Raw genomic sequence first — 12,552 nt, 5'->3', positions numbered from 1 at the left:
ACCCACACGATCCGAAGGTGGAGCTGGAGCCTGAAATTGATCCCTCTCCACCGGGTGGCAGTCGGACACTACAGGCATGTCCCTCACAGGCTCAAAAGCGTAACCAGCCATATTAAAATCACTATTTTCCGCCGTGGAGTGTGTAGACGTTCGCGTGTCTACAGCAACGACCTAGTCCTACCATGCCAGTAACGTCATCGGCGCTCTAATACTAAAAGACGCATTATCTTTTGTTGCTAAAAAAAAGCTGTATAGTTTTTTTTTGTGTCATTTTTTTTTATAATGGTCATAACTAACACGTTATCGATGTTGATTATTTCAGTTCAGTTCATCTTTAATGGTGTGATTCTGCCTCTAGCTAGCGCCCCGACTCCATGGACCTCTGTCCACAGCTTTATCCAGAGCCAGCAGCCCCCAGAGCACCCACTGGCACAGCCCCTGCAGAATCCAGGTTCCCCTCTCTCCTCTCCTTCTCTTCTCTCCTTCTCTTCTCTGATTTTCATTCAATCTCAATTGCTTAAGCTAATTCCCCACCCCACCTTGTGGAGTCCTGCTCTGCTGTAGATTATGTAACGTTATAGATGGTCCCTGATGCACACTAACACACCGTCTCTTTCCCTGGGTCAATCAGGGGCAACATCTGGTGCGATTTTACTGTCTGAATGGCATTTAGTCCTTAATATTAAAATAAGCTATGAGAAGAGTCCACTTAACTTAACAAAGCGTAGGTCAAAGTTCATCAGGGCAATGCTGCAGTAGGAGAGTTATAACTGAACAGAGTGTAGGTCGTCAGGTCAAAAGTCGTCAGGTCAAAGGTCGTCAGGTTAAAGGTCGTCAGGTAAATGCTGCGCTAGGAGAGAGTTATAACTGAACAGAGTGTAGGTTGTCAGGTCAAAGGGCATCAGATCAAAGGTCGTCGGGTCGATACTGTGGTAGGAGAGAGTTATGACTGAATAGAACGTAGGTCGTCAGGTCAAAGGTTGTCAGAACAAAGGTCGTCAGGTCAATACTGTGGTAGGAGAGAGTTAGAACTGACCAGAGCGTAGGTCGTCAGGTCAATGCTGAGGTAGGAGAGAGATGTACAAACCACAAGCGTCGTCATGTAGTCGTTTTTCCCCTGGGCTCAGCTCTGTGAATTATCCCTTCATTCGTATCCAACCAATTGGAAAAGACATTTAATTAATTATTATGGCTCTTTACCTGGCAGGACTATCGTCCGTAGTGTCGCAATGATTTCAGTGTTTCTTTCCTTAGTGTCTGACTATTAATGTCTAACATGGATGGTGTGTATAACTATTTATAACCCATCGGGATTTGAATGTGCCAGCGTTAGGTGTTTTCTGGCTTTGAGAGGAGGGAGAACTGCAGGGAGTTCAATGGATGCGTGTCCCTCTCTTGGGATGCGGAGCCTGCATCAGCTGTTTAATCTTCTGCCTCTCACTTTTACTGGATCAATGTCAACAGATTCACTCTCAAATTCCATCTTCTGATCTCTTCATGTCCGAATGAACTTATTTGACTCTGCATTATTAAAGCCAAATCAAACACAAAAAAACACGACCTCAGGGACACGAGCGTACACGATGGTGAGGGAAAGCCTGACTCTAAGGTCAACCAATCAGGCAGGGCCATGCATGACCTATGGGAAGATTAGTTGAACTGGCTAAACATAGACACTATAATACAGGTTTCTCTGATTGAAAATCGTTGTTTTTACACATTGGCCGAGGTAATATACCGGCTTGATTTCGCACACCAATTTCTCCTCTTGAACCCTACACATTTGGGGTGTTAATTTTCATGTAAATGCAAATTGACGGCATCGCGGTACCAGGGGCGGGACTTGGAAACTTTCCTTACAAGGCTTTCGTCTTGGTTAAAAAACATGTGGGCAGAAAAATAAAGAAGACCAAAATAATCAAAAATGTATTTGGAATATGCAAATTATTCTAAAGAGGTCTACTCTCCGTGTGTAGTCCCGCCTACTCCAATGAACCAAGAAAGCCGGCTCCTTGACGAAGGTGGAATATACCCCCTAGGTTTTAACCAAGCAAGACATTGCCTGGTTAAGGCGAGACATTGCCTGCAGGGTGTGCCAAGCCGCGACCTTTCCGGATTGGCATTTTAAAAATGCCTATAGACTTTATAATACAGGTTTACAGGGTTTCCGCGGGGTTGTTTTTTGTACCTTTTAATACCTTTTAAAAGGTATTAAAAGGTAGTAAATGAAATTAGCCCAAATTAAGGCCATTAAAAAGTATTAAAAAGTAATAAACGTCATCTGACGAGGTATTACATTTCCAACAAGGCCTATGAGTTTTTCAATTTGTGTAATTTACGTGCAGGCCTATCTCCTAAAATTACTTAAATTTGCGTGGATTTATTTTTATGTTGCAAGTAGGACCTGAGTGATATCAATGATGTCACGCGGTGCGTGCGCTGAAACAAACGGGATATACCCGGCTGGCTTGCTGCCAAACCCCTTCACGAGTTCGCTTCTGTTAATCAATTGAAAGACAATAAAGGGAAATGCACATTTTCGGACCTCTGGCTGGAGGAGTCGATATTTAAATACTTGTACGGTATAAACATATAGGGGGATTATTTGTTTATCAACACGGCGGATGTGCGCGCAGAATGATCGCAAAAAGAACATTTGTTTGACCGGTTGCCATGGTTATCTCTGTGCGGTTAATTTGCAGTTGTGGTGTTTATTAGCGATGTTGTCAGCTTACTGTTACATTAAACTGTAATCAGAAAATGCGGTTATATGCTAAAGACCCTATAGTATCTGTTGTATAAAGGCGGGGACGAACTTCAAATTATAAATATGTACACTTTATGTTGAAATTATAGACCGTCGCGATTCCCATTGAAACTAATGGAGCGGTGATTATTCTTCAAAACGAGAGCTGGTAAATGGTGAAAAATGAATTAAACTAATCAGACAACGCGGTTATATGTTATAGACCCTAGAATATCTGTGGTATAAAGGCTAGGACGAATTTCGAATTATAAATATGTACAATCCATAACGTTAGCTCTCTGGCTCATAGCTCAGCTGACTAAAATACCTCCCATTGCCAAGTCGTAGCTATGGTCAATCCTATTTATGTGAAAAACTTTATATTTGGATTGTAAAACGCATGAAAATATAAATGAATGATCTTAATTTCTTTTCTTTGGCCAGTGACCATGGTATAAGCGGGATAATGCCCTTCGAGGTGTCAAAAACATGTTTGATCGATCGTAATTAAAGGGGACTACTTTTAGAGGGAGATGACCTCAAACAGAGTATACATTTAATAAGCATGCAATACGAATAAGAAAAAGCATAAATATTAAAGTATTTGAATTGTTTTATAATGTTAGCAATCAAGAAGTAGAATAAATGGGATCAGTCTTAATAAAACGGTTTGTGCAACCAACACACACAACACGCACATCAAGACATGATTGCGGCTGTTGTCGCTCTCGTCTCTTTCTGCATATGACATGCTCGTTGAGCGGGGAGTGACGCAGACTGATAATCCCTCTATAGAAAGTACACTGGTGTGAATTTGCGCTACGGTATGTATTTTGACGTTACCGTGAGACTGGTGTGACCGGTAGACAGCCGTGTTTACATCGACACTTCTGATCCGATTGGAAGTGGAAGAACAGCTCAATCGTAATACAATTCTCTGATCGGAATATAATTCCATGCAGAATAGAAGAGGTGGTGTAGTCCGCTATAATCGACATACATACACTTACTCTGATTGGTTTGGGGTGGGTGCGGCTACCTTTATAACTTAAGAGAGATGGCATCAGCAGCTGCAGTATTTCGCAATTGGTCAGTCTGTACTTTTATGCATACCGAACTTGACCGCTGTCAAGGAATGTGGTTTTATTTTGCCTGATTACCGTCTTTCTTGTCACTCCGTAAGTAGTACGGTAATTTATCAACCCCAGCGTGTCCGATTTCTAAGCGACGTCAACGTCTTTGGCGGACTATTTCTCTGCTGTTTTGGCAAGGAGCAGTGTAATAATGTATAGAACGTCACCGGTCATTATTGAAAATAATACCCTTCAGGGCGAAGCAAGACACCTCTGGAAGTCATGCTGGTATTAAAAAATATGGTGAAGGTATTAAAAAGGTAGTAAATTCATCTTAAGAATTTCTGTATAAACCCTGGTTTAACTGATTAAACATGGACTATAACATAATACAGGTTCAACTGACTTTTGATATGTGTACATTGATGAAAACTATAGCAGGCTTCTGGCAGAACGTGTTTCCCATTCAGATTTTGGGTATTCCTGGCATCCGTAATCCTGATGATCATTAGATTAGAATATTGCTTGCCCTGGACACGGGTTTATTTGTGTTTGGTTCATCTTTAAGGCGTATTTAATTCAGTTGATGCTCTTGTTTCCGTCTCTTCATCAAACTCATTTTCTCCTGTTACCGCGTTCCCATCCTCTGCTTCTCGTTTGTTTCTTCACCTCTCTGTCTTTCTGTCTTGCCTCAGACGAGAGGGAGGTAGGGGAAGTGGAGGAGTCTTGCAGGCAGGTGGTGGACAACAGCCAATCAGAGGAGTCCCTGCAGCAGAAAGAGGAGGAGGAGGAGGAGCAGCAGCATGCTGAAGAACCAATGGAAGAAGCTGGATTGGAGGAGGCTCCTAGTGAAGGCCAAGAAGCAGAAGTACATGCGTCAGATCTGCAGTGAGACTCTGAGGATGAACCCCTCTTCTCCCAGGTTGTGAAAGACAGGCAATCTGTTGAGGCGTTGATGATGACAATTATTGTGGGTAATGCTAATATTCTTTAGTTCCCTTCTATCCAGCCATGTTCACGTATAATATATCATTGGCTTCATATTGGCTACAGACTTCTCCTCAAATAACAAATGCCAGTTAAGTTCTTCATAGCACATATCTAGATGACTGCTAGGGAGTCGGCCAAGAAACTGTGGTAACTATGGTTTAGGCTAAGGTGGTTTCTGCCCATCAGAACGTGGTTTTATAGCTCTTAGAATTGATCAAAATATAGAATGCAACATAGCCAACTATAGGAAAAACAAGGATTTTGATTGGCCATATTACAACGTCAGTATATAATGTATTATCTCCTGCAATGGTGCAACTCTATTTCCCTTATAAATTGAGGCCTTGTCAACACAATCTTGCAAAGGTATTTCTCTGTCTGTTTTTAAAGGGATTCCTTCTAGGACAATCTCTCCTTCTAGAAGAGAAGGTGCTGATCAGACATACGACCTGAGGAGCATGTCTCAGAGGGCTTCTTCTTAAGGTGCCAGTCCAACACATGATGAAGGCCATGCTACCATGGGATTCAACTCAACTAAACACAACTGTAGTCTACCATTGTTTGTATGTTTTGGCACGTGCACTATGAGTGAAACAACAATATATGAATGCACAGCACACTTTTTCAAAGCTTTGTTTTCAGTCACTTTAAACGCAGAGTAATGCTACCATGTTTCAGTAAACATGTTGACCAGGCCTGAAGTCATCATCGGATTGGAATTCTTTGTTGGATAATTGACCACTATTTGGGGTTTAAGGGGGTACTAGTAGGGGCTGCCGTTGGGGTACCACGCATATTAGGAATTATTTATTGTATTTATGCTATTTGTATAGAGTATAGAAATGGTTAGAATATGTAGCAAATTCTGGAATATTGTTCTGATTTCTGATTAGTTTTAAGATATTTGATATGTTGACTATAGCATGGGCTTACCTTAACAATAATTTAAAATAACTGCAAAGTAGAATTATGTAATCATTGTCTCACTTTATTTGGATCTTAAACACTATATTTATTGCAATCTTAATTAAATCCTCACATTGTGTCTGAGGGCGATACCTATAATGTCACCATAAGGAGGATATTGGTTTATGAGCTAGGAGTCATGACTAGAACGGTCTCCATCCTGTCTACCAAAGGCTCCAACAAAACCCTCTGTTAACCAGGTGGCCATGTTCAACTGATAAAAATAATCAGAGAGGTAAATACCACTAGTTTGGACTTATTCCTGTGTGACTCACAGAAATGAACATGCATGACACATTGACTGAATACTGAATACTAAAATGTGTGCTGTTTTTTTCTGTATTTATTTCTCCCATAATCAGAATGTAGGATCCTGTTATGGTCTTGTCAACATAATATAACGTCAATCCATATGTACATCTTATCCTGTGTTTTAAAAACTTTGTGTATGTATTTGGCGATAGACACTAAGATCATCCATATCCACAGTGTAACTCCAGTACCTACTTTTCATCTGAAATAAGTTGATTAAGGGGTTTCTTTTGAGCTAATTAAACTGCTTTATCCAAACCAGACAGTTTAGGTCTTCAGAAGCCGGCTGATCTTCATCCTACTTGTACATTGTTTTCAGACACTTTCTGAAAATTGTATTTAATTTATTAAGAAATGAGTCCTATTCTAGCTATTCTAGGTGATTTTACTCTAAAGTACAATTTACTCTAGGCTACATGCACCCAGGATTCCTGCATGTAAATAGTCTGCCACTGAAACCAGTCCTGGTGTGAGAGGGTTGGGTGACACTTTCTACAAGGTTTGTTAGCAAGCATTACTTGAGCCTTTTTAACATTTTAACAGTCACTGTTTTAGCATATAGATATTCTTCCAGATAACCATTGTTGTTCTGGTTGTTTTGGTTGGCACCTTTTGCAGTCCCTCCGTGTGCCTTGGCTGCTATGATATGTGTTTACGTTGTATATTATCTTAGCGCTAATGTAAAGCAGATTACAGTCGATTTAACCCTGATGGCAATGTTGGACTAATTATTTATTAAAATGCTGGTTCAATTCAATATCACATCATTGCTTTTTAAGCTCTCAAATGCCATGTCTGTTGAATAAGGTTTTCAAGCATATGACTGCTTTTGCAGGTTCAGTATTTTACCATTTCTGGATTTACTGTGTTTGCCATCAAATACACTTTGGAAACATTGCAATTGATATAGTGTCATGATTTTGTTATTGGTTATTGCTGTAGCCCTTGTGGGGATGTGCGTTTTGTAATGGTATCATCTTGAGGGTACTAGGGGCCTCTGCGTGGGGGGTGCGACTACTGCCATGGGAGTGCTGGTTATCAGGTCATCAATCTGAAGGAAAGCACATACTATGGGATTTACACATTACTTTAGTTATTGGAACTTATTTTTATACAGTACAGTATATACTGTTTTTATGAGATGCATACAAACAGGAAAATACAGGCACATAAAAAGGGTACGGACACATGGGGATTTAACAGACTATAGTTCCACCCATTCATGTTTTTTATAGATTTTTATAGGCCGGGAAACTCAATCAAACCATGCCTCAATGTGTCAACAATGTGTAAACAAGTAGAAAACAATCCAATAATATAATCATATGATATGCCAGAATAACACTAAGTCATTTGACTTAGTGCTGGTGATTAATGAAGCAGATATAAATGTCATATCATCCATATGGGAAGACGTATTGGTATGTCTAACCAGGTCCCCCTAATGCTTGCTTGTCTTAGCTAAGTCCAAGTCTTTGAATATGTTTGGGTCTTCATGACCTGGAATTAATAATCAGCAAAATGAACTGCATCATACACAAAAAGATGTGTATTATGAAAAGGTGAACTGCAGACTCAGAAGGAGTCCTTCTCTGTGTATTGGGCTCCATATGCAGGTGGACCACTCTGCCTTCAGAGGAGGCATGCTCACTACAGCGTGTTGAGCTCGATGAGCCGTCCAGCGAACACCCCAAGCGTGCCGATGATGCACACAGCCATGAACACGCACAGCAGGATGTGGTCCAGCACCATGGCAACGAACTTCCACTCCTCGGCCGCCTGGAGGGGTTGGGGACTCAGGGTCAACAACAGGCCACGCCTCGACACATGCAAGACCACTGATTCTGAGCAATGTGGATATACAACCCATCTGGTCATTAATACAAGGTTCTTCTGGATAATCCTCAGTTCTGTTAGTATTGTACACATTAGGGATCACTGTCCAATACCTAGTGCTCCAGTCTAACGCTATAACAGTATCTACTCTGCATTGATCAGAGGATTATTAATACTTGACGAAAATGGCATAGAGCACAACATAGGACGATTCCTTTGACAACTTATTTTGTTTATTTTCAAGATTTCACGATTTTTTTGTTCGAAGCTTGCCAGGTGTTTCCAGCAGGTTGTAAAGTTGAAAACCAATAGCATCTATGCAGTCATCTTTACATTGATGTGCACCCAGTTTAGTTTGTTTGGGCCTTTGTCTCACCCATTTACATACCTCAAACAAAGTGCATATCCGGAAGCGTGAAAAAATTAACTCACTGTCACCTCATCTCATGTGACCTGCAACCGCTCAGTGCTGCACTCTGGTGCAACATTTCAAAATGACAAATTAATTTATGAACACTCCATAAATTTCCATTTTAACATTTTGACCTTTGTGCTAACAATACTGGATACGTATGGCTGACTGAAGAGGCAGTATGGACTCACGTTGTTGGCCTCCTCGTCTGACTTCATGGTCTCTGCGATGTAGCTCACGCCCTCGATGGCGCTGCGCACTTCAGGGTTCTTGGTGATTGGGGAGTTCAGGGGCACGTTGGTCGGGGTGGGCTTCCCTTCAAACAGGAAAAGGGTCAAAGGTTATAGCGGACTACGGAGTCTGCTTACACTTGTAGCATAGCACCTGTGTGTGTTAGCATGTTTACATGGCAAACGTGTGTTTCAACATCAGAATCAGAGTTTCATTTACAAACTGTGTGTGTGGGTGTTGTGTTTGGTGTAGACCTGAGATGTCAGAGATGTCCATCTCGATGGGGAAGAGCCTTTTCTGGCAGATCTCCTGGCTCGGTCTCTTCATGGTGGAGAAGAACATCATGTTGGGGATGGTTTGAATGAACACCTGAGAGAGAGAGCGCACAATCATATACAGAGGGTTAAGAGAAAGAGTAGCAGACAAGATGTGGGTTTATCTGTGTGTGGGATGTGTATCTGGGTTATTTTTGTGTGTATCTGGGTTTATTTGTGTGGGGGGTACATGTTGTGCTGTATGTGCCCATTTCCCAGCTGTACCTTGCGGACCCAGTGGGGCATGGTGTGGGTGCTGGGCGAGCGGTGGTGGGTGTTGATCACGATAACTGTGACGATGATGGAGGAGATGACAAACACCATGGTGAAGAGCATGTACTTTCCGATTAGTGGCACGGCGCTGGACGTGGACGGGATGAGCTCCACGATGACCAGTAGGAACACGGTGAGAGAGAGCAGTACCGAGATAGACAGGGTCATCTTCTCCCCTTAGAGAGAGACAGATTCACCAGAACACGTGAGAGAGCAGCACCGATATGGACAGGGTCATCTCCCCTGAGAGAGAGAGAGAGTCACCAGAACACAGTGAGGGAGAGCAGCACCGAGATGGACAGGTTCATCTTCTCCCCTGAGAGAGAGACAGTCACCAGAACAAGATGAGAGAGAGAGAGAGTCACCAGAACACAGTGAGAGAGAAGCAATGAGATGGAAAGGGTCATCTTCTCCCCTGAGAGAGAGAGAGTCACCAGAACACGATGAGAGAGAGGAGCACCGAGATGGACTAATACTAAATGCCTACTTCAGACCCCACATGATAAGAGGCACTGAGGTTGTTCTACCTGTGTCGCAGACGTTTAATTGGGGATATTGATTTTCTGCTTTACTTTCTTTGGGTCTTACTTTTTATTATTTTATTATTTATGAAAATACAATGTCCTCGCCAAGATGTGGGAATAGTCCATGTGGAAAAGATAGTCACATGTAATTGCAGCAAAAGTGCAGGCTGGAAATGTATTTATTGCATTTAACCTGTAGGTGTTGGTGTGCAGGCTTGGCACCACCCAGGTAATATAAGGCCAGGTGCGTGTTTGTCAGACACGAAATGTCAAGGGAAAGAGGTGGTAGTTTAAAAAAGTCTTTCGACTGCATATATTAATTATACAGGTTTTTTAGTTCTCCAGTACCATTTTCTTGATTTAGAAGACAGTTTGGTTCATTTTTGTATGTTAAAATAAATTTAAACAATAAAATAAAACTTTTTTTTTTGAAGTCGCGAGTGCTTGAAATCTTTGGAACCAAGTCAAGCTGACCTCATCTTCTGTACCCACCGCCCAAATGAAGAACGGCCGAGACAACCTGCGTCTGGGCAGGTAGAAGACCTCCCTACCTGAGTCTGTGGCTAGAAGACCTTCCTAACTGAGTCTGTGGGAGAAGACCTCCCTACCTGAGTCAATGAGCAGCAGGTAGAAGACTTCTCTACCTCAGTCTGTGGGTAGAAGACCTCCCTACCTGAGTCTGGGGGTAGATGACCTCTCTACCTGAGTCTGTTGGAGAAGACCTCTCTACCTGAGTCAGTGGGCAGCATGTAGAAGACCTCTCTACCTGAGTCTGTTGGAGAAGACCTCACTACCTGAATCTGTGGGCAGCAGGTAGAAGACCTCAATACCTGAGTTTGTGGGTAGAAGACCTCTCTACCTTAGTCTGTGAATAGAAGACCTCCCTACCTGAGTCTGTTTGTAGAAGACCTCCCTAACTAAGTCTGGGGGTAGAAGACCTCTCTACCTGAGTCCGTAGGTAGAAGACCTCCCTACCTGAGTCTGTGGGTAGAAGACCTTCCTACCTGAGTCAGTGGGCAGCAGGTTGAAGACCACCTACCTGAGTCAGTGGGCAGGTAGAAGACTAGGCCGGTGAGGAAGGAGAACAGCATGCAGGGGATGATGACGTTGACGATGAAGTAGAGCGGCAGGCGCAGCATGAGGAAGTGGTAGGTGATGTCCAGGAAGGGGCTGTTGGGGCAGCAGGTGTAGTACACCCAGTGCTTCCAGCCACGGTAGTCCTTCAGAACCCACTCCCCTGACTCCATGAAGTTGCTCAGGTCTGGCCTGTCACTTTCCTGAAGAAGAAGATAGCGATGAAAGGCCAGATGATAACTTTGTATTTGTTATAGCCTTTCAGACAGGGCTTCAAGAACAGACATGGAAAAAGCTGTTTTGTTATGAGTAAGAAGTTTAATGTTACAAGTAAAAAATAAATGCTTTATATTTTGTCAGCTTTACATAATTATGTGTTCCAGGAATAGGCATTTCCTATGCGTTTCTATTCAGGACATGTTCACTTTAAGGCGCATGGTTCTAATCAGCCTATCGCTTGACTCCAGGAAGTAAACTCGCGTCTAGCTGGTTCAGCGTTTTGTTCAAATCTGTTCAATCCAGAACAATTTAATCAAATCCGTCAAAATCTTGTGCTTTACATAGCATCGTTGGTATGTATTCTTTGTATTTTGAATTACCTTGAAAGTATTTATCACTATTTTGATGTTAGTGTTGCCGTTGTATAGTTTTCATCTCAAGTTTGTATAGTTTTCATCTCATGATAGTTCAAATGTACTACGGCTACACAAATACCATGTTAGGTCACACGTGGGTCATTTACATTTACATTTAGGGCATTTAGCAGACGCTTTTATCCAAAGCGACTTACAATAAGTGCATTTGTTACAATAAGTACATTTGTCATAAGAAGTGAAACAATATATCGCTGTCGGTACAGTAAAGACGTTCATAGAACCAAGTGCAAGTATTACAATCGCTAGGCTAACCCATTCCCCGTGTAAAGCAGCGATAGCAGCTACTGTAAATGCTACACAATTAAGTACCTTGAATAAGTGCAATGTACAAGTGCCAGGACGTACAACATTCAATGGTGGTGAGTCGAGATGAACTCTGAACAGGTGAGTTTTGAGTCTTTTGCGGAAGCTGGTGAGCGACTCTGCGGTCCTGACATCTGTAGGGAGCTCGTTCCACCACTGAGGTCCCAAAACAGAGAAAAGTTGTGACTTTGCTGATCGATCTTTGCTTGCTCTTAGCGATGGCGGTACCAGACGTCCAGCTGAGGTAGTTGAGCGGAGGGATCGAGCTGGGGTGTGTGGCTTTACTAATGCTTGGAGGTAGGCAGGGGCAGTTCCATCGACTGCCTTGTATGCCAGTACCATCATCTTGAATCTGATGCGAGCTATTACAGGGAGCCAGTGGAGGTCTCGGAAGAGGGGGGTTACATGTGAGAACTTTGGTAGGTTGAACACGAGGCGCGCTGCCGCATTCTGGATGCGCTGCAAGGGTTTAATCGCAGAGGCAGGGAGTCCAGCCAGGAGTGAGTTGCAGTAGTCGAGGCGGGAGATGACCAGTGATTGGACTAGAAGCTGAGCTGCTTCCCTTGTGAGGAAGGGCCGGATCCTGCGGATGTTGTAAAGTGCAAATCTGCAGGATCGGGCCACCGCAGTGATGGTTGCGGTGCAGCATAACTGATTGTCCAACACTACACCAAGGTTTTTGGCAGTTGGAGAAGGAGATACAGTGATGTTCTCAACAGTAACCAGTAAGTCCATGTGTGGGCAATCTTTCCCAGGTATTAGGAGGAGCTCAGTCTTGTTGAGGTTAAGCCTCAGGTGATGGGCAGTTGTCCAGGTGCTGACTTCTGCCAGACATTCAGATA

The 12,552-nt window shown here is 42.8% G+C and overlaps 2 protein-coding genes across 5 annotated transcripts in view; one reads left to right on the top strand and one right to left on the bottom strand.

Annotated features, from left to right (window-relative positions):
- lnpk (lunapark, ER junction formation factor) overlaps positions 1 to 6,992 on the top strand; it is a 52,734-nt gene extending 45,742 nt beyond the window's left edge. Inside the window, exons 15-17 of one of the 4 annotated variants that reach the window (XR_013811615.1) lie at positions 359 to 451; positions 4,515 to 4,793; positions 5,200 to 6,992. Coding sequence is in view for 3 of the 4 variants with exons in the window: in XM_079730100.1 (XP_079586226.1) it covers positions 359 to 451; positions 4,515 to 4,711 (290 nt within the window). In the remaining variant the exon portion in view is untranslated. Of the gene's footprint in view, positions 1 to 358; positions 452 to 4,514 lie in introns of all 4 variants that reach the window. The other 3 variants (XM_079730100.1, XM_079730099.1, XM_079730101.1) reach the window with 3 other exon arrangements.
- A 745-nt stretch (positions 6,993 to 7,737) lies between these two features.
- The window catches only part of LOC307071290 (acetylcholine receptor subunit alpha-like), a gene marked incomplete at both ends in the record, with an annotated part of 44,216 nt that continues 39,401 nt past the window's right edge, over positions 7,738 to 12,552 (bottom strand). The window contains 5 exons of the mRNA XM_079730275.1: positions 7,738 to 7,866; positions 8,527 to 8,651; positions 8,821 to 8,935; positions 9,106 to 9,329; positions 10,717 to 10,954. Coding sequence (XP_079586401.1) covers positions 7,738 to 7,866; positions 8,527 to 8,651; positions 8,821 to 8,935; positions 9,106 to 9,329; positions 10,717 to 10,954 — 831 coding nt within the window. The remainder of the gene's footprint in view (positions 7,867 to 8,526; positions 8,652 to 8,820; positions 8,936 to 9,105; positions 9,330 to 10,716; positions 10,955 to 12,552) is intronic.

Source organism: Pollachius pollachius (assembly GCF_949987615.1).
Source record: "Pollachius pollachius genome assembly, chromosome: 2".
Taxonomy (NCBI): Eukaryota; Metazoa; Chordata; class Actinopteri; order Gadiformes; family Gadidae; genus Pollachius; species Pollachius pollachius.
The sequence above is the reverse complement of the archived record's forward strand: the minus strand, read 5'-3'. Positions and strand labels throughout refer to the sequence as shown.